A 22902-nucleotide genomic window follows, 5' to 3' on the forward strand; every position below is an offset into this window, starting at 1 on the left:
GCCGCCCCCACCCCCATTTATTATTTTCATTTTTTTTCCATGCTCTCTTCCCCTCCCTTTTCCATATTCCCATAATCTTTCCTCCTCTTAGATATATATCTTCCGACTCTAAGCTCTGCTCTGACCATATGTTTGATCTCTCGTCACCTGTGTCTGCTCTGGAATGCCTTCCACCCCCTTTACTCCAGTAGTTGTCACTGCCACCGTGTCTCCTGGCTGGTGTGGGGAGGAGCTGAAAGTTTGGTGCTGTCCAGCCCACTTTCTCTCCCAGATGAAGCCCCACGCCTGTTCCGGCATATAGCCTACAAACAATCCGGTTGCTAAGGGCTGGCCTCACCCCGCGTCTCTCATTCTTCACAGCAGCTCTGTAGGAATTGGAGAAGCCATGGGGGACAGCAGCTCTGACCAGAGGTGGGGGTTCCTGCAGGACTATGTGCTGAAGGCTCTGAAGCTGAAAGCTGAGCGCTGGCAAAAATGCACCGGCACCGAGGAGCACCGGCTTGTGATCCAGGAGTTTGTGGAGAACAGCGAGCAGACGGTGCTGGTGCTGTCCCTGAACCCAGCAGGGCACCTGGTTCCCAGTCTACATTTTCCAAACCTCAGCAAAAACAAAGCTGTTTTCTTCGTCAAAAGACACAAAGAGAAACTGACGGCAGACTCCATGAGGACCAACCTGCTGTTCGGAGACCTGGCTTACTGTCCCCTTGACCAGTTTGCAGCCCTGGTAGACGAGGTAGGTCAACTTTAAAGCTTGTTGAGATTTCTTTTTAAGCAGAGGCTGCTAGGAAAACATTGCAGAGGAAGCTGAAATCAAATGTTGACATTTCAAATGCAAATCTCCCAGCCAGAAGAGACAGAAAAATGTTTCTTACACAGAATTAAATGGGAACTATACTGCAGAAGTGCTGTGTATTTCCACAGCCACTGTTTTACATGTCCAAAATATCCATCTTTATTCCCTCATAACTATTTCTGCTCACAGAGAATTTTGATTTTTTGTTTTTTTTAAACAATGTGTTGCAATGCAAACATAGCAGACAGGACCATCTGGTTTGGTCAATATCATTTGAACAACAGGATTGCAATAAGTGTCATTGTCCAGGGCATGTTCAGATGAGGACATGGATTTTAATTTGCTCTACTAACTTACCTGCCGTATAGGATTTTATATAACTCTTCACGACGCAAACGTTAATTAAGTCAATTGGCACTTAGTAAGGCAAGACAGTTGTTCAGCAGCAACATTACTGAAAAGTGCTGAAATAAAGCCAAGATTAAATAAAATCACTGGAAACAACAGTTAATATTGAGAGCAGTATTGTGCCCACTGTTTCGATGACTGAATAGCTTAAATTTTGTTTTTGTGAAGGGATGCATTGGAGTTTGGTTATTTGTCATATTTCCAATCATCCCTCATTTTGGATCAGAAGATTCTGGTAATTGTCAATTTTACTTTTTAATAAGTGATTTGGTGATTTTTAACCAGTGGTTTGTGATGTCTGTCAATTCTCTTCGTTTACCACAAACTCCTCACAATGTTGAATATTTTCAGGTCTTGATGATGTGGGTTACAGTTCACTTCAATCTCAGCCCCAACACTATTAAGGATGATGGAAGGCTATAAATCAATTGCACTGCAGCCAGGATTAAAGACACAGTTGATATCATTTTGATTTGGAGATGCTGATGTTGGACTGGGTTGTACAGAGTTAAAAATCACACAACACCAGGTTATAGTCCAACAGGTTTATTTGGAAGCACTAGCTTTTGGAGCACTGCTCTGTCATCAGGTATTTGTGGAGTATAAGATCGTAAGACACAGAATTTATAGCAAAAGTTTACAGTGTGATGTAACTGAAATTATATATTGAAAAAGACCTGGATTGTAATTCTGTAAGTACAAATTCACCCCACAAGTGTGTGTGTGTGTGTGTGTGTGTAAAGGGGTATACGTCTGTGAGAGGGTGTGTGTGTGTGGGAGTGTAAAGAGGTATAGATCTGTGAGAGGGTGTGTGCGTGAGAGCGTGTGTGCGTGAGAGTGTGGGAGTGTATGAGAGAGAGCTTGTGTATGAGAGAGGGTCTGCATGAGTGTGTGTGTCTGTAGGAGTGTGCATGTGTTCTGCAAGAGTGTCTGTGTGTCTATGTCTGTTGCAAGTACAGAACTACAATCCAGGTCTTTTTCAATATATCATTTCAGAGTTACACCATACTAAACTTTTGCTATAATTTCTGTGTCTTACAATCTTATACTCCACAACCTCCTGATGCATGAGCAGCACTTGGAAAGCAAGTGCTTTCAAATAAATCTGTTGGACTATGTTCTGGTGTTGTGTGATTTTTAACAATATCATTTTGAAATTTATTTTACCTGGCAAGTGGGCTCAATTGGTAACTTTGTGATTTGCATAAAATTATAGTTCTTTCCATTAATAATGTTTCAGCAACTTTTTTTTTAACTCAGTGGCTTAGGATATGAGAGATGAATAACTAATAAGGGTCTTCCAATCCTGAATACAATCCAGCGATCACTGTTGTAAAGCAGAAATATTGGAAGTTGAGTGAATGCAATCTTAAGCTTGTCTATATTGTGCTCAGTGGTACAGTTAAATTTTCTGTCAGGGCTCTCTCACTTGGACTATCACTAAGTTATGACACTGGAGGGTTTTCTATGGGTATGGAAATTAGGTCAGCAACATTTAATTTCCAGGGGATAGGGAGGGAGGAAGTTCAGCAGAGAAGGAATTTTACATCTCCCACCCCCCACACTCAATCGGGCAAGTGACACTTCAATTTCCTCTTCCTCTGTTGTTCTCAGCTTGACTTAATTTGGCTGGGATTTCTTTTTCAATACAGGGAGGAAATTTAGCTAGCCTTCATTCCCCTCATTCCAAGAAATTCCTTGGTTGAAAATCTGCTATTTGATTAACATGCTGACAAAGCAAGTATTGTTCCAATATCAGTAATGTCTATATCAACCAGTTATGAAGGGGCACTGGAGTATGATTGCATTATCTGTTAATATCTTCAGAGGAGGTGGAAAAAGGACAGCAAAAACAAAGGATTTTATCTGTTTTTAATGGATGTCAAATTGTTTCTGAAGCAAACAAAAATATAAATTACTAGAGAAACTCATTAGGTCTGGTAGCATTTGTGAAGAGAGAAACAGATTTAACGTTTCAGGTCCAGTGACGACCCCCCCCCCCCCCAACTTCAGAACTTTTTTGTTTCATTTTAGTGTTTCTAAATGTCACTTTATCATTCTCAATCCAGAGCATAGTTCTGATAGGTTAGTGCTGATGACATAACATTTTGCTCCTTTTTATGCTAAGCTTTCAGATTAAATTTAAAATAAACACTCATTTAAGAATGCCCAATACATTGTGCTGTTTTACAGTTGGGGCACTTTTGTGTGTACCAGTTTGGCAGACATAAATTGAACTCCAAAATACTTAAACTGCCCGCACAGAATTAGCAGGTACACTTTTACAACTGAGTACATTCACAGTTGAAGGAGTATACCAGAGTTTAGGGGATTGTAGGAGAAAGTGAGGACTGCAGATGCTGGATACCAGAGCTGAAAAATGTGTTGCTGGAAAAGCGCAACAGGTCAGGCAGCATCCAAGGACCAGGAGAATCGACGTTTCGGGCATAAGCCCTTCATCAGGAATGAGGAGGGTGTGCCAAGCAGGCTAAGATAAAAGGTAGGGAGGAGGGACTTGGGGGAGGGGCGTGGGAATGCGATAGGTGGAAGGAGGTTAAGGTGAGGGTGATAGGACGGAGAGGTCGGGAAGAAGTTTGCAGGTCAAGAAGCTGGAGTCTGAGGGTTGGGACTGAGATAAGGTGGAGGGAGGGGAAATGAGGAAACTGGAGAAATCTGTATTCATCCCTTGTAGTTGGAGGGTTCCTAGGCGGAAGATGAGGTGCTCTTCCTCCAGGTGTCGTGTTACCATGGTCTGGCGATGGAGGAGGCCAAACACCTGCATGTCCTTGGCGGAGTGGGAGGGGGAGTTAAAGTGTTCAGTCACGGGGCAGTTGGGTTGGTTGGTGCGGGTGTCCCAGAGGTGTTCTCTGAAACGTACCGCAAGTAGGCGGCCTGTGTCTCCAATGTAGAGGAAGCCACATCGGGTGCAGCGGATGCAGTAAATGATGTGTGTGGAGGTGCAGGTGAACTTGTGACGGATATGGAACGATCCCTTGGGGCCTTGGAGGGAAGTGTGGGGGGAGGTGTGGGCGCAAGTTTTGCATTTCTTGCAGTTGCAGGGGAAGGTGCCGGGAGTGGAGGTTGGGTTGGTGGGGGGTGTGGACCTGACAAAGGAGTCGCGGAGGAAGTGGTCTTTCCAGAACGCTGATAGGGGAGGGGTGGGAAATATATCCTTGGTGGTGGGGTCTGTCTGGAGGTGGCGGAATTCCACATTTCCATTCATCTACAATTAGAACTTATAGTTTCTGGTAACTGATATTTCAAATTCTAATTGGTATTTTGGAATTGCAATTCTAGGATTTTATTCATTTTTCCATATTTTGTAAATGAAAAAAGATGATTGTAAAAATTTGCCTTCAGCAGTGGCTTGAGCCGTCATGGTGGTGTGATGGAGTGACACAGAGTTGAAGTTTTATTTGCACACTGACATCCTAATCTCAGGCATGTTCCAAACATCAGGCCTCCTTCAGTGGGCATAGGAAATTTGGAAAGCTTGTTGCACCCACTGGACATTTTCTTAGTGACTGGCTTTAGAGTGACATTGATGGCAAATTGAGCAACTATATATTGACTTGAGGACATACATAGCCCAGTGATGTCTGTATTAACAGTAAAAGACAGGATGTATAAATAAGTTTGGTTAATGAGTTAGCATTTGTGCTCTGTTATGAAGAGACTAGTTTCCCTTTCTTTGATTTGCTTCCATAAACTACTGCTGAAGTTCCTTCACTGAACATGTTTGAGCTTATTTACTGCTTCTTTGAGATAAATATGCTCTTGAAGATTTTAATTTATCTTTTACAATCTGAAAATCAATTTAATGGAATGAAGGAGGAAATTGAACATACTCATTTGACATTGTGAGCATTATTTCATAAACATGAAAGTTTTTTAAACTGCTTCCACTGGTGTAGATTTATGATATCCTTTTTAACACTAATAGGCAAAGCTGCACAATGTACTGAAAGTCAAAATGATTTTATATCCTTTGAAATATGTTGCATAATTGATGTAGTCTGTGCCACAACAAATATTTGTAAATATTATTTGTTCATTGGCAATTGTAATCGGAAAGCTTAATGATGTATATTCTCTTTTCTGATCATTTTGTTTTCTTTTATTAATCCTACTACATACCTTAGCTCTGTCAAGTTGTCAAAAGACCTTCCTCCCTGGCCTGCTCACTCTGTTGAAATTGTTATGTATTTACGCAGTTGTCTACACCGATGCATTAATTCATGAAATCTCAAAGTGAAGAAGTCCCTTTTTTCCATGAGTCTATTCCTTCTATAGGTCCATTAAGCCCTTTAATGCAGTTTTACTCAATTTTAACTCTTCCAGCTACCTTCCAGGAAAGAGGCCGATGATGAAGCCACATGACTTTATCCAGGTGATCAATGAATGTATAAAGGCAGTAGGAGTGTACTTAAGAGGGAAATCAGGAGGGCAAAAAGGGGACATGAAATAGCTTTGGCAAATAAAATTAAGGAGAATCCAAAGGGTTACATTAAGGACAAAAGGGTAACTAGAGAGAGAATAGGGCCCCTCAAAGATTAGCAAGGCGGCCTTTATGTGGAGCTGCAGAAAGTGGGGGAGATACTACACAAGTATTTTGCATCAGTATTTACTGTTGAAAAGGATATGGAAGATATAGACTGTAAGGAAATAGATGGTGACATCTTGAAAAATGTCCATATTATGGAGGAGGAAGTGCTGGATGTTTTGAAATGCATAAAAGTGGATAAATCCCCAGGACCTAATCAGGGTACACCTAGAACTCTGTGGGAAGCTAGGGAAGTGATTGCTGGGCCTCTTGCTGAGATATTTGTATCATCGATAGTCACAGGTGAGGTGCCGGAAGACTGGAGGTTGGCTAACGTGGTGCCACTGTTTAAGAAGGGTGGTAAGGACAAGCCAGGTAACTATAGATCAGTGAGCCTGACGTCAGTGGCGGGCAAGTTGTTGGAATCCTGAGGGACAGGATGTAATATATTTGGAAAGACAAGGACTGATTAGGGATAGTCAACATGGCTTTGTGCATGGGAAATCATGTCTCACAAACTTGATTGAGTTTTTTGAGGAAGAAGCAAAAAGGATTGATGAGGACAGAGAGGTAGATGTGATCTATATAGACTTCAGTAAGGCGTTTGACAAGTTTCCCCATGGGAGACTGGTTAGCAAGGTTAGATCTCATGGAAAACAGGGAGAACTAGCCATTTGGATACAGAACTGGCTCAAAGGTAGAAGATGGAGGGTGGTGGTGGAGGGTTGTTTTTCAGACTGGAGGCCTGTGACCAGTGGAGTGCCACAAGGATCGGTGCTGGGTCCTCTACTTTTCATCATTTACATAAATGATTTGGATGTGAGCATAAGAGGTACAGTTAGTAAGTTTGCAGATGCCGCCAAAATTGGAAGTGTAGTGGACAGCGAAGAGGGTTACCTCAGGTTACAACAGGATCATGACCAGATGGGCCAATGGGCTGAGAAGTGGCAGATGGAGTTTAATTCAGATAAATGTGAAGTGTTGCATTTTGGGAAAGCAAATCTTAGCGGGACTTATACACCTAATGATAAGGTCCTAGGGAGTGTTGCTGAATGAAGAGACCTGGGAGTGCAGGTTCAAAGCTCCTTGAAAGTGGAATCGCAGGTCGATAGGCTAGTGAAGAAGACGTTTGGTATGCTTTCTTTTATTAGTCAGACTACTGAGTACAGGAGTTGGGAGGTTATGATGCAACTCTACAGGATATTGGCTAGGTTGCTATTGGAATATTGCGTGCAATTCTGGTCTCCTTCCTATCGGAAAGATGTTGTGAAACTTGAAAGGGTTCAGAAGAGATTTACAAGGATGTTGCCAGGGTTGGAGGATTTGAGCTATGGAGAGAGGCTGAACAGGCTGGGGCTGTTTTCCCTGGAGCATCGGAGGTTGAGAGGTGACCTTATAGAGGTTTACAAAATTATGAGGGGCATGAATAGGATAAATAGACAAAGTCTTTTCCCTGGGATGGGGAGTCCAGAACCAGAGGGTATAGGTTTAGGGTGAGAAGGGGGAGATATAAAAGGGACCTAAGGGGCAACTTTTTCACACAGAGGATGATGCATGTATGGAATGAGCTGCCAGAGGAAGTGGTGGAGGCTGGTACAATTGCAACATTTAAAAGGCATCTGGATGGGTGTATGAATAGGAATGGTTTGGAGGGATGTGGGCCAAGTGCTGGCAAATGGGACTGGATTCAGTTGGGATATCTGGTCAGAATGGACTGAAGGGTCTGTTTCCATGCTGTACATCTCTATGACTCTATAATTCTATGATCCTTTTCCCCAAAGGGTCCTTCCACATCCTTCAGAAATTTAACTGTACCTCCACCTATGTCATCTACTGTATCCGTTGCACTTGATATGGTCTCCTCTACATTGGGGAAACAGGATGCCTTCTTGCACATAATTTCACAGAACATCTCTGGGAGACCCACACCCACCAACACCACTGCACCGTGGCTGAACACTTCAACTCCCCCTCCCACTCCGTCAAGGACATGCAGGTCCTTGCCTCCTCCACCGCCAAACCGTTCTCACCCAATGCCCGGAGGAAGAATACCTCGTATTCCACCTTGGGACCCCGCAACCACACTGGATAAATGTGGATTTCAACAGCCTCCTTATTTTCCCACCCTCCATGTTACCATCCGCTCCAAAGCCCCCCCCCCCCCCCCCCCCCCCACACGACCTATCACCTTCTCCCTCACCTTCATCCACCTATCGCTTTCTCACTACCTTGCCCTCCCAACACCACCACCCTCCCATTTATATCTCAGCCCCCGGCCCAGAAGCCTCATTCCTAATGAAGGGCTTATGCCCGAAACATCGATTCTCCTGCTCCTCGGTTGCTGCCTTACCTGCTATGCTTCTCCAGCAACAAACTCTCGACTTTGAACTCTAGCATCTGCAGTCCTCACTTTCTCCTCTGTGACTCAATGCTAGGTTTTAAAATGAATTCATCAGCAATATCCACAAAATTATCAGAACAGCCTCCATACAGATCTGGATAATGCCCCTGCCTCAGCTCATTTGCTGCTGAAACCCGATTTTTTTTCTTTGCCTTTGTTACTTCAAGAGTGACCACTCCATTCTACCCCTGTCTGGTCTGCCATATATTAGCCTGGTGATGATGCTGTGGCTTTAAGAGGTGCGTTTTGTCCTGGTTTGTCTTTGAAGAGATGTCGAACAGTTGACCAAAACCACTAGTAAACAGCTTGTGAAGGCTTGAGTTTTTTTAAAGTTGGAACACTCTCAGACAACAACTCACCAGGACAAAGGACCCGATACCCAGCATGAGCAAAACCAACGTAGTGTACAAAATCCCATGCAAGGACAGCACAAAACACTACATAGGACAAACAGGAAGACAGCTAACGATCCGTATCCATGAACACCAACTAGCCACAAAATGACACGACCAGCTATCCTTAGTAGCCACACACACAGATGACAAGCAACATGAGTTCGACTGGGACAACACTACTATCATAGGACAAGCCAAACCAAGAACAGTCAGGGAATTCCTAGAGGCATGGCACTCATCCACAAATTTTATCAACAAACACATCGACCTGGACCCAATATACCGGCCACTGCAGCGGACAGCTGGAACTGACAACCGGAAGCGGCAGAGACAAACCATTACAAATGCCGGAAGAAACAACACAGAAGCGCTTCACAAGAGGCTCCCAAGCACTGAGGATGTCACCTAGACAGGAGACTAAAAGATCTGCAACACAAATTCCCAGCTCGGCGAACAGAATCACAACAACGAGCACCCGAGCTACAAATCTTCTCACAAACCTTGAACAATGGTACCTTCTGTAGACACCTCCATATGGAGCCTCTCACTGTGAACCTGCACAGTAATCACTCCCATTTGTTGGAATTTCTTCCTAAGTTCACACATCTGTTGATTAGGTTTCTCTGCATATTGCAGAGCAGCATGTTGGCCCACTTAACCTTCAGATGAGTTTGTTTGATGATTCAAAGTCAATGTCAATGACTTAGAAACAGACAAGGTGTAGATTTTCTTTCAAACCTGCCATAAAATTCCCAGACATCACTGGGCATCTGCGCCGCATTTCTATACTGGAAAAATGCAAGACCCTGCTTCTATCCAGAATATCTGCTGCTATTTTCCACTTCCTGATCAGCAACCTGTAGAAAAGTCTCAGTGGACATCCTTTTTCAAGCTTGACTTCAAATTCTTGGACTCAATTCTTTTTGGCACAGGCTTCCCAACTATGTCAGAAACCATAATGGGAGTCTTTTGTTCAGCATGATGATATAATATTATTGATGTTCTGTTCAACACATTCACAATATCAAGCCATCATTTTATAGTGTAAGAGTGCGAGGAGTGTTCATGATTTAAAACATATACAAAGCTACATGCCATTAAGATATCTCTGTTTTGTACTTTGAATAAGAAATATTGCACAACCAGATTAGCTCAATACTGTATTAGTTAACAAACATTGCTCTCAATAGGGTTATTTTCCATCAGAGATTGAATCACTATATGTTTACCCATCTCTTTAGTGCATTAGTTTGCTAGTTACAGAGCAACAACAATGAATAGCTGTAAACTTTAAACTTTCAGAGTTAATTGCATGTTAGGATTTCACCCTAAAGCTGGCTTGCATGTGGAATGTGATGATGTTATATGAGCAGTCCTCCCTGCTGACATTGTTGTATGAGGCTACCTGCACTATGATTATCATGGGTCAGGTTTGCGGTCACCATTCTCCTTTAGGGTGGGGATTAACAGGGCCACTTCAAAAAATGTAGGTAGCAGCGGAATACCACCTGCCAACTTAATGGAAAGAGTTTCTTGTTTTAAATAAGATGTAGTTTAATTGCAAATTAACAACCAAATGCAAGTTTGATATGATTGTTTGAGAGATGATAAGGAGGATGTGAATGGTAGGTCCTTTAAGATCTGAAACTGTTCGTCTACCGAGCTCATGTCACATCATTGAGGGTAACGCTTAAGGCAGGCCTCAGTACAGCCTGACACAGCATCTACAAAACATTTTTTTCTCAAAAGGGATAATTTCATAATAATTTCATTGACCACTACTCCGTTTCAGCCTAAGTATGTGATGTCATAAATTCAGAAGATTGGAGATCTCATTGTTTTACATGAACACATTGTCTTTGGGCTTGGGAAGATTGGATTCTGTTCCTGACAGCATGAAGGTGAAAGTCTCTTTAAACCGGAGGACATTTGATCTCTTGGATTTCCTTCCTGGAGAGTGGCTGTCTTGTTGAAGCAGTCTTTTTTTGTTGCAGTATCCTGGATCCCTGAGGCATTCAATTTGTTCCTGACCTGTACCTTCAATCTTTAGTCAAAGGTTATCCCTTCTCAGTTGTTTCTTCTAAAGGGTTGATATCTTCAATTTGTCGCATTTTTATTATCGTTCTGCTGGTAAATCAACTTTAAAGTGTATATCTTCAATTATCAATTGTCTTGAAGCTTCTGTTTGGTCTCTGTCTTTGCAATAATAGTGAAGCTACTATGTTTACTTCCTCCGTTCTGTTATTTATTGATTGCTTGGCGCAATATCTGTCACAATTTCTGCGATTATTCTAAGAGATATAAGGACGTGAAATTATTTGTTTCTGTTTACAACTCTTTGAATTTCCTCAGCATATGGTATCAGACATTAAAATGTCATAAATACTTTTTTCACCCAGTTGTGCTGCAGATGCATATGCAGCAATAACTTGAATCGGGAAATACTTATTGGCTTTGTGGTTGCTAGTGTTTGTCCACAAACTTTGCTGATCCTTCTAGATTGAACTCTATCTCTCCCTCTCACCTCTTCCTCTCACCCTCCCCCCCCCACTTTTCTCTCTCTCTCTCTCTCTCTCTCTCTCCTCTCTCTCTCTCTCTGTCTCTGTCTCTCTCTCTCTCTCTCTCTCTCTCTCTCTCTCTCTCTCTCTCTCTCCAGTGTTGACAGCAGAGGAAAACATTTCTGCCAAACCAGTGCCGTCACAGCTTTCAGTCTTACATTCCATATGAAACAAATTTCTAATACCATTATAGCAAAATACCTGACTGAATTCTGTCTTACATTTGAGTTCTGCCATGAGCATAGGCAACTCAAACAAACTTTTCTGTCACTTGTTCCATAGCTGGTTGTTCTTTATCTACATGCTACTTGACTTGCTCTTCACGGATGGCTGTTCCTGGACCAGTTGCTTCTTGACTTTCACCAGTTTAAGTCTTTGTACTATTTGAACAGGTTATAGGTCAAGACACACAATGAAATGTAAGACTGAGAATTCTTGAATGGAGACTTCATTTAAGTTTTCTATTATTTGACACTGTTTCTGTTGGAGAGTTGCTTATGTCTTAACTTTATTTAGAAGTGGTATGCCTCCTGGACCATGTAGTTGCACTGTTGTTAGCTGTGGATAAAGTTTCCACCATAATTCTATATATGATGATCATAATAACACTTTGCCTTTGAGTGAAGCTTTAAATTGCTAAAATGGCTACTGATAATCTAATCTCTTGGTAAGAGGATATCTATAATCTATCTAGAAACTCTTTTGTGTTGTTTTCTTCTATTGAAAAATGTTCTACTTCATTAACGTCTCTGTGTGGGTAACTATTTGATTCCTTGTTTTTCTGGGACTGTCCTACTATGATAGATTTTCTGCCAGTGACCTGTTGCATTACAAATAAAGAATTCTGGTTAATAGGTTAACATTGGTTGTGACGGTGAGGTATCCTTGCTCCACAATGTTGCTGAAGACCATTAGTATCTAGTGTCTGTGCTATTCACTGTATTAGTTGCTCACCTTTTAAAAATAATTTTGTACCTCAAGAACTGTATGGATCATGCCGAAATCCGGCAATCAGATAGATCTTCTCCTTTCAGAATTGACCTCTGTTACTTCCAGATTTCTGCTTCACTCACCATCACTTTCTTGGCATTCTAATCTTCCTTTGACTGTGAAATGTCTAATGAAGATTATCAGCAATTCCAATCGTAATTGTGTCTCATGCAACCTTTAAGTCATCATAGTCACATGTTTCCCCTAATCTGTAGACATCCTTCATGAATTCATTTATGGATTCCCCTTGATGCTGAATTCTTGTATTTAAACTTTGCTGATTCAAGAATTTTATTGGTACTGAGGGTTGAAATGATTGTCAAAGGCTTTTAGGACTTCTTCCCACAGAAACCTAGAAGATAGGGGCAGAAGGAGGCCATTCAGCCCTTTGAGCCTGCCCCACTATTCATCAAGAGCGTGATTGATTGTCTAATTCAATAGTCTAATCTTGCTTTCTTCCCACAACCTTCGATCCCATTCACCCTAGTGCCATATTTAACCAACTCTTCATCATAGAATAATAGAATCCCTACAATGTGGAAGCAGGTTATTTGACCCATTGAGTCCACACCAACCCTCTGAAGAGCATCCCATCCAGACCCAACCTCCAACCCTGTCTCTGTAACCCTGCATTTCTCATGGCTAACCCACCTAGCCTATACATCCCTTGGCACTATGGGGAATTTAGCATGAATACATTCAATATGTTGGCATCAACTACTTCTTGTAGTAATGAATTCCCCAGGCTCACCACTCTTTGGGTGATGAAATGTCTCCTCATCTCCATCCTAAATGGTCCGTCCCGAATCCTCAGACTGTGACCCCTATTACTGGACACACCCACCATCGGGAACATCCTCCCTGCATCTACCCTGTCTAGTCCTCTTAGAATTTTATAAGCTTCAATGAGAACCTCCGTCACTCGTCTGAGCTCCAGTGAAAACAATCCTAACCTAGTCAATCTCTTCTCACACGTCATTCCTGCCATCCCCAGAAACAGCCTGGTAAACCCTCGCTGCACTCCCTCGAGAGCAAGAGCATCCTTCCTCAGAAAAGGAGAACAAAACTGCACACTGTATTCTAGGAGTGGCCTCACCAAGGCCCTGTATAACTGCAACAATACATCCCTTGCGCCTGTACTCAAAACCTCTCGCAATGAAGGCCAACATGCCATTTGCCTTCTTTACTGCCTGCTGCACCTGCATGCTTAGCTTCAGCAACTGGTGCACAAGGACACCCAGGTCCCACTGCACACTCCCCTCTCTCAATTTACAGCTTTTAGAAGTATCTTTCGGTTTACTTTAACCCTTAGTAAGCTGTACCATCATCAGTTTTTTTGTAAATTTATTAATGTGTTCAGCATCTGACTTAGTATCTAATTTAGAAGCCATTCTGAATCTTAAAAGCTATTTTCTCCAGATTTTCAATAGTGTTTTATTTGGTCTATCTCTGAAACTAAATCTTTCTGAAAATATTCATTCTGATGCTCTATCTTCCTAGTCTGATAATTTATATTCCTTGCGGAAAAAAGGCATTTTAATTTTGCAGAAATATCAGTATTGCTGTTCTATGTTGCTAATGGAGGAAATACCCCACCCCTGCAGTGGAGGATTTGTCTCTCAGTTTTCATGGCTTCTCTGGATGAATTCCAGTATTTGTGGACTGATTAAATTCTTCCCATTTCTTTACCATCTTGACAGAATAAATCAATTTGCCTGCATCTTTTAACACCAAAGTCATCTTTAGTCATGGTTTCCTTCCGGTCTGCAGCTCTAATGTCTGGTCCTTTCATCATTTTGTCCTAAAGAATTCCTGCTGTTTGTGGTTTCATTGCATCTACTACAGTTTTCAGAATGGAGCTACAGCCTTTCTTGTCTGCTTAGACTTTGACAATATGCCTTGTAACATCAACAATCCCACCAAAGGTCCTTCTCAGTTAATGCCTCAATGTCAATCTCTCCAGCCACCAGGAGCTGTGTACCCATGGTGCACGATTGACTCTAAAGTACACCTCACTCCCTGTGCAATATTTAATGGAGGCTGCTATCCTACTCTTATGTTCAGATCTTTCCTCAGTTTTATCAAATGCAGGATTGACCAGCTGTGGAAGATGTCCCCTTAATATGTACATAATTTCGTAAACCACGAAACTGCAAGTGAACTGGCAGCTATCCAGCTCTTGGTCATTTTAAACTCTTCAGCAACAGCAGCAGCTTTTATATCTATCCTATTTCCTTACATGTCTTTGAGATTGAGAAGGACCAATTTTCACTCTAGGATGTTGGCTGCTGAAATGCTGATAAGCCCGATGCATGATCTGCCATACACAGGAGAGGTATTAGTTAAAGGGTTGGGTAGTTGGAAGGATGCGTGCTCTCTCCAAGGTGTAATCTCCATCTCTGCACTTTTCCAGTGACTCTCTCATGGTGTTTGCAGATGTCTCAAGTGAACGTTTACCATTTTGGTCAGTCATCAACCAGGGATCTGCAAATAGTAGGAAGGCACCCTACCCAGTGGTACTATTCCGATGTTCTGGAGGTTCCTGTCGTGGGTTGCTCAAATCGCTGAAGCATGTAGGACCGTGGGAATCACTGATACCTGGCAAACCCAGATCTTACTCTTGGATTTGAGGCCATGGTCCTCAAATATTCTCTGCCTCAGTTGGCCAAAGGATGTGTTGGCACAGTGGAGGCAGTGATGAATTTTGTCATCTCGGTTTGGCTTCATTGACAGAAGACTACTGAAACGTGGATCCCACCATTAAAACCAGTCGATAGATGTAGGACCAGATGAGGTGGAGATAATGTTCTGCCTGCGATCTGGTTGAAGGAATAGCTTAGTTTTCAGGGTATTGAGTTAAAGATCAATATTCCCATTGCTTTGGAGAAGGAATCCACAGCAACGTTGAGCTCAGTTTCTGAGTAGACACATGCACAAGCATCCTCTGTAACCTGGAACATGATGACGGAGGTTGGAGTGGGTTAGATTTTGGATTGAAAGTGATGTAGGTTGAACCGTAGACTGCTTGTTCTATAGCTTAGCTTCAGTCCTGTGGAGGTGCAATACAGCATTGCAATGAAGAAAATGGAGATGAGGAATTGGCACAGTGGTACAGCCTTGTTAGATCCCGGTTTTCACAGAGTTTCTATTTGTGGTGGTTCCATTGGTGAAGATGAAAAATGTGTTGCTGGAAAAGCGCAGCAGGTCAGGCAGCATCCAAGGAGCAGGAGAATTGATGTTTCGGGCATCGGGATTCCTGATGAAGGGCTTATGCCTGAAATGCGATTCTCCTGCTCCTTGGATGCTGCCTGACCTGCTGTGCTTTTCCAGCAACACATTTTTCAGCTCTGATCTCCAGCATCTGCAGTCCTCACTTTCTCCATTGGTGAAGATGATTGCTTGCAAGTCATTGTGGAGTAAGTGGAGGATGGGGACAAATTTCTGAAGGCATTCAGATTTGAGGAGGATACTCTGTAAACCTTTGTGGTTAAAACTCAGATGTTCCTGTGGTCAGAAAATGCCATCTACAACAGTTGGTGCTATTTTCACACTTGTCTTCCATGAGAGAGAGAGAGTGTGAAGATCATATTTGTAGTGCCTTTCAATGGGCGAAAACTCATCGTAGAAGGAGATCTTCAGCCACTGGACAGAAGTGATTGAGGAGGATCATTGTAATGATCTATCTTGTGGTAGACAGCAGGGGAGACTGCTCTGTACTTCCTGCAAATCAAACTTACCTTCTTTCTTGAATATAATCATAAACCACATCCCCAAGATCGTCCAACTTGTACTGCTTATCCCAAATGAGGGATACACAGTTGTGAAGGCATGCCAGAAGTGTATCTCTACTGTTTCCGAATTCCAGGAGAGATTTTTTTACTCCTCCAGCAGCTTTGTTGTTTGTCAGCTGTCCATTGACTTTCACATTGAACCCAGACAAGAACAGCACTGAAATCGAACCAAATGGGGCACTGAGAAATGGAGTTGAGAATGCTCAGTTTGAATAGTTGAGGAGCTCATCAAAATGATTGCTCCAGTGAGCTCTGCCTCCCTATCCTCGTTAAGCTTGCCTCCATACCTGACTGTCAGTAGGTTGGGCCCTTGAGTGTTTGGGTTATAGATCATTGTGAGAGAGTTGAAGTAGCACATGTCTTTGGTATTCAGGTGCTATTGGAACTCCCACAATCTCTCTATTGTCTGTTTGTTCTTTGGTTATACCATTGCCCTAAGCTGCTTGAAGAACTGCTGCTTTTCATTGAGCGAAGGCAGAGTTTCCCATAATGAAAGCTTGTGCTTAATGCTTCACTTAGGTCCCTTACCCATTGTCATTTTATTCCAATCGGTCACAATGTTTCCTTGAAAAGAGATCAGGGATTTCTTTTTGAAGGTGTTTATTATAATAGAGTGAGATGTTTATTATAATAGTGAGGTGAGATAGTAGCAGGCTATATGATGTAACCAAAATGACTGACTGTTGGTTTGTGCTTCTTCCACAAGGATTTAGTTACCTTTGTTTCCTGTTGCTAAGCGTAGAGGCTGTCTGTTTGCAGCAATCATCACAAAAGTGTCAAAGACTTTGCCTTCAATTATGCAACACTTGAGATTGTGAAGTCCAAATTAATATCATGGGGCTCCAAATCAAGCGTAACCAATTTGGACAATCAGGGTGAAGTAAGGAATGCATATTATATGCATTTCCCATTTCCTGAGACAGCACAAAGTGAGAGCCATTTTCTGCTTCACCTTCAGTCTGCCTTCTGCTGTGTACAGCTGCTGCTGCAGGGATTGATCACCCCCTGTGGGCAGGAAGTCTTGCAACTGTCTTCAAAATACCTGGAAAATGATGTGGGAGGGTTTCTGCCCATAGCAGCATTTGTCTTCCTGCTGTGGGACAGTGAGTGGAGAAGGGAGGAGGAGAACATAGCAGCAGGAAGTGTGGTGAGGGAGAAGGGACCCAGTACAAACTGGGGAATGAATGTAGAGTGTGAATGTGAGCGAAGAGTTGAGGAAGGAGGTGGAGAGGCCCACTGGAAATGTGGAGAGATGAGGGACAGGGGAACAGAGAGATGGTCTTTCAATCTCGAAATGAATCATATGAATGATTTTGAAGCTGCTGATCACTTGGCTAAGGCATTGCACACGGCTGGTTGATAAATATTTTCTTTGCAGTAAATTATAATCATCGATGATTCTTTACTTGGATTTTATACCATCTTCGAAGATAATATTTTTTGTAATTGAGGAAAGAAAAATCAGTGACTGATGAGCGGATATTTCTAAATATTGAATGATTCAAGGAGCTGGTTATATCTTGCTGCCCACTGCTAGCAAGTGAAATTTGATTTCCCTCATTCTTCTTTGTGACCACATCATTACTGTTTGAGATCTCTTCTTTGCCATTCTCCTGATGTTGTTTGATCTCTTCTCATCAGTGAGGCTTTGGGTGATGTGCTTATTTTTGACAAATCAGTCTTTGGTATCTCCTGGTCTTGTAGCCAATATTTTCAATGCAGCATGAGATGATGGCTATCTTCAGCTCTTTCCAGATTTCCTCCACTCCATTCAAATGAACTCTTTGGTAAAGATATTGTTGGAAGTTGATTAGTTTGCCTGGCACTTGTAACTGCTCAATGTTGAGCTTTCTTTCTGAGTTGTTTCTTAATCTTCAGCTGCATCTGGCTGCAATTCCTTGCTGACTGGCACAACACCCTGGAGTTCTTCAGTGCCAATAAGGCAGTTTACGGGCCCAACATCCTTGAGCTCAAACTGGTGTGAAGTAAGAATGAGACAGAGCATTTCAAACCATCAGCTTTCGAAAGAGAGACCAGTTGAAGCCAGGACTGATCTGTTTCTTTCAACATTTCTGAGATCTGCCTCTTCCACTTCACTCCCTCGTGATCTCCAAGTTCTTGTTTCTGACTTTATTTTGAATGTCGATGTTGCTCAAGTTACAGATAGCCTCAGTTGGAGTTGTGAGCAGGGTTCAGACAAGATTGAGAATGGACAACAAAACCAGTCAACAAAGAAATGGAGTTGCAATGAAATGGACTCTGAGAGAACTGGGAGGCTGCCAATTATTGAATAGATTAGATTAGATTAGATTAGATTATTACAGTATGGAAACAGGCCGTTTGGCCCAACAAGTCCACACCGCCCCGCCGAAGCGCAACCCACCCATACCCCTACATTTACCCCTTACCTAACACTACGGGCAATTTAGCATGGCCAATTCATCTGACCTGCACATCTTTGGACTGTGGGAGGAAACTGGAGCACCCGGTTCAATAGATTCAATAAAAATAGCTTTGTATATCTTCTAATCCTTATCTTGATAGACACATTGAGGTGTTTACCTGCTGGTACATTAATCAGCTTGATTGCTCCATCTGGTTACACAGCTGGATCTACTGGTATGCCAGGAACTTCCAAAATCTCTTTATTCCACGTAAAATGGGCAATCCTATTAAAGTAGCAACTACCAGCAGGAGAGTCTTGTAATACTAGGAGAAATAGATATAACAATTGACAGTCAGACAGAGAACTTAATAGTTTAAAAAAATGAGTGTCACTTAGCTAAGGCACCAATAAGTGGATAGAATAATAGAATCCCTACTATGTGGAAGCAGGCCATTCTGTCCATACCAACTCTTTGAAGAGCATTCCATCCAGACTCATTCCCTTACACTGTAACCCTGCATTTCCCATGGCTACCCCATCTAGCCAGTATAATTTAACATGGCCAATCCACCTAACCTGCACATCTTTGGATTGTGGGAGGAAACCAAAGTACCCAGAGGGAACCCACACAGACCCAGGGAGAATGAGAAAATTCCACACAAGCGGTCTTCTGAGGGTGGAATTGAACCCAGGTCCCTGGCGCTGTGAGGCACCAGTACTAACCACTGAGCCCCCATGCCACCCAGACATAGGAGAATTGAAATGTATAAATTACAATTAAATTGTATAAGATTGGCACCAGACTAGCCACAGTAAATAATTAGGAAGAAAGATAATCCCTGTAATACACACAAAAGGACATTGTGATGGGAATATGCTAGAAGCCACTACAATCTAATGGATGATCTGGGAAAAGCCCCTGCAACATGTAGGGGAGAGAGATCTCATTGATAATGCAGAGTCAAAAAGATTGCTGTGGTTTGGTGGGGTGTGGTGCTGCCTGAAATGCAAAGGATACATTGGTTGTGAACAGCACACCATCAGGGGCTCCATTAAAGAGGGACTCAGTGCTGAGGAATGAGCACCGGGTTAGGAGTGTTTAGTTTTACAATACAGTTTATCCAAAACCTGTTTGGGAGGTCTGAAACCCTGTAATTGTTGCACATACCCTGCCTGTTTATGATGCTTGAGTGTTTGATGTACCTGATGTGAGTTTAAGGATTGTAAGTGTGTGACTCAAATTATGAACGGGGAAGCAGACTCTTCAGTGCTGTTTGCCCTTTGTGTACCTTCAGAATAGAGTTATGGTCTTGTTTAACCTGGAAATTACCCAAGTTTGTAGTATCACTGCAATACCTCAAGGGGGATTACTATCCTTTGTCCTTTTAAAGCTACAGATGTCAATTAGAAATCTTTTCCATGATGCACATAGGCCATGAGTTGATTTACTTAAATAGTACAGGTTTAGCAACAGGTGTAGATGCCATTTTTGCCTGAAAAAGGTTAGAGAAAATCTATTCAATATTTGCAACTCCCCAACAAACATGTGATATTATCTTCGACATTGGATAAACATTTGGATGGTAATGGAATAGTGTAGGCTAGATGGGCTTCAGATTGGTTCCACAGGTTGGCGCAACATCGAGGGCCTGCACTGTGCTGTTATGTTCATTAATCAAGCCAGTTCAATACATCAGTGTCCTACAGACTTATGTTAAACCAGCTTTTTGAATAGTTGGTCACCTTTTGTGTGATTTCTGCAATTTTCACTCATACCAAACCTGTGCTGTTTAGTTTTGGGATCTTGATTCCTGCACATGGGAATTCCAGAACTTGAGAAAATGTAGAGCTCCCATTTGTTGCACTTGGATGGAGCAGCTCAGAGCTAGAGCATGCTCATGTTATGTGGAACATCCCAAAGAGGCATAGTGCCTCTTAATTGAGAGAGGAAAGGGTGCTTGAAGCAAGTCAAAACTGCCGCCATGAACCAGATTAGATTAGATTAGATTAGATTAGATTAGATTAGATTAGATTACTTACAGTGTGGAAACAGGCCCTTCGGCCCAACAAGTCCACACTGCCCCGCCGAAGCGCAACCCACCCATACCCCCTACATTTACCCTTTACCTAATACTACGGGCAATTTAGCATGGCCAATTCACCTGACCTGCACATCTTTGGACTGTGGGAGGAAACCAGAGCACCCGCGAGAGAGTTGCCTTTGAACGAGGTAGGAGTGTGACTGTTGCTACTGTGGAAGCAATAATCTGGTCAAGCTGAATAATCCAAATGTGTGTTAGCTGTATGTATGGATTTGGTCGTATGGAGTGAGAGGTGATTTATGTTGTTCTGAATTGACCAGAGTTATCTCTCTGTCCTTCTGTTCTAGGTGGTCATGCCAGTTTTAACCAACAGCAGGAATCATAACAGCTGGCCCCAAGTTGTCTCTGAAGATGTCGTGCGGCATGTGCACAGCCTGAAGAGCAATGTCTTTGTCGTCGTGGGTCAAGTGAAAGGCAAGACTCTCCTGCCTTTACCCGTGGGAGCAGGGAGAGCTGCAGCTTTGTTTGAATTGGGAAAAAAGTAAGAACCATATTTGCTCTCGAAAGATAATATTCTGTCCTCTGTTTTCAAATACCACGAAACATCTGCTGGGATCCTTCCTCCAGGCCCTGTCCCTAAACTGACCTGAAATTATGGAGGTGCATGTAGATTCCTTTGGGTAACCTTCCCTCCTCTCTATGGGCACATCTTGCCAGGTTGGCTTATTCTAACTTGGCAATTCAGTATGATCTCAGAACAACTGTATTCCCTTGGTGCATTATGGAAAATCAAATCAGAGAGCACTTGTTTCTACTTTGAATACTGCAGCTATTCTCAGTTCACAGGTGCGCCGTCTCCTTAGAGTACTGTTGTGGAAATTAAATCGACTCGACTCAAATGCTAGCAAGAGCAAAGAAAAAGTTTATTTTTGACCTCTGCAAAGGGATCCGATACATTGCCAAGACGCCTCATGTAAGGGCTGCCTAATAGCTTTCCCATATTCCCTTTATACTACAATTCGCTTCTCCTTATCAACACCTCAAGGCCAGGAACCTGGAACATTTGAGTTCCTTTCCCTATATGGAGTTGTTTTTTCTCATTCCTTGACTGATATAGTAGTTTACTGGCCTTGTAAGTCTGCTGTTAGGTCAGTTTAACTTTACATTTTTTCTGTCTGCAATACTTGCCCCTACGCCTTTATAGATTTTACAATAAATGTTAATTTTCCATTACATTTCCCCCCCTCTTTGTCATTTTATGACCACAATAACAAAAAGAAATACAGAGCCAGATAGCTATGCATCAAACTGCTTAGGGAGCACCAGGCCTTTCCTCAGACACCATCTACCTTTAACACAGCTTTCTGGTAGTATCATCGCTTGATCTGGGGTGCCCTGTACATAGCCTATTTTCACATGTCACACACTTCAGCATTACGGTATGGTGGGATCCATGCAATCGCATCTTCCTGCTGTGGGGCCTCTGATCGTTTTACTATTTGGTATCCTACTGCACTCATAAGTAAATGCCGTAGGCAGGTATACAAGCAGGGTCCTATACAAAGCACTATGAGTATGCCATTGAACTAGGAGTCATCTGCTGGGGGAGGTGGTCTTACTGCCGCCTTCATATGATTTATTATAGTAGTGATATTCTAGGACTCATCATGAATATTAAAACAGCATGAGGTACCTAACATTTTGCAGATGCCCCCTCTCTCAGCCGTCAGTATGTCTAGTACTAATCGATTTTATATCACTGCTTCCCTTAATGCCATTAACTCAATATTAATGAGTGTTAGACCTTCCTCTGTCTCATTTGCTAACAGTAATACACTATATGTGAGGCCATTAATCTTGTTTATTGCCACCGTTGTCCCTGCTCCCAAGAGAATAGACCACCAAATGTTCGCTCCTGGTGTAGTCCAGGGGTCTGCGAGTGTGTACCCATTCCAATGCCGTGGGATGTTCCTTTGGGTTACTAGCCTTTGGGACGAACACTGTTGTGCCGGTGGACAGTACCACAGGGTAGCAGCACCCCTTCCATCCCGGGGGGGGCGACTGTACACTATATTCACCTGCCTATAGATGTCGGAGAAGGGTCTATCTATTCCACACCACCAGGCTCCCTCATCACTCTTCTGAGTCTTGGTTATTATTACCCGTGCCCTGGCACCTCCTTCCTTGATAATAGAATACGTATTTCCTGTGTTAGGTGTCCCTGTAGCCATAGTGGCTACTACTAAGTGCCAATCACTGGGACCACAAGGATCCCTGCATAAATATTTATTGTCCCATTTATAGTTGTCTTGGTTATTAAACGGCCATGGGTTGCATGTAAAGGTTCCCTTAGCAGCCTCAGTTAAGATTACCGTCTGCGGCTGTATCCCAGATGTCCCTGCCCTGACGAATGGTCCTGCCAGGACAGCCCCATATTTATGAGGTATCTAGCAACCTTACAAATCCCTATGTATATAAGTCCAATCTGGTTATCGGAGTTTCGCTACCTACACACTGCAGTCTGATGTCTCCTCAGGTCCAGCTACACGTTTGCAATGGCTGGCGTGTATTCATGTGGCTCTTTTTGGTGTCTTA

At 42.6% G+C, this 22902-nt stretch overlaps 1 protein-coding gene across 1 annotated transcript in view; it reads left to right on the forward strand.

Moving 5' to 3' along the window:
* The first annotated feature begins 385 nt into the window (after nt 1–385).
* The window catches only part of dnah9 (dynein, axonemal, heavy chain 9), a 528899-nt gene continuing 506382 nt past the window's right edge, over nt 386–22902 (forward strand). Inside the window, exons 1-2 of the mRNA XM_043714478.2 lie at nt 386–733; nt 20655–20848. Coding sequence (XP_043570413.1) covers nt 386–733; nt 20655–20848 — 542 coding nt within the window. The remainder of the gene's footprint in view (nt 734–20654; nt 20849–22902) is intronic.

This window comes from Chiloscyllium plagiosum, unplaced genomic scaffold (assembly GCF_037043375.1).
Source record: "Chiloscyllium plagiosum isolate Xiang-an unplaced genomic scaffold, Cpla_swu_hap1 HiC_scaffold_25, whole genome shotgun sequence".
NCBI lineage: Eukaryota > Metazoa > Chordata > Chondrichthyes > Orectolobiformes > Hemiscylliidae > Chiloscyllium > Chiloscyllium plagiosum.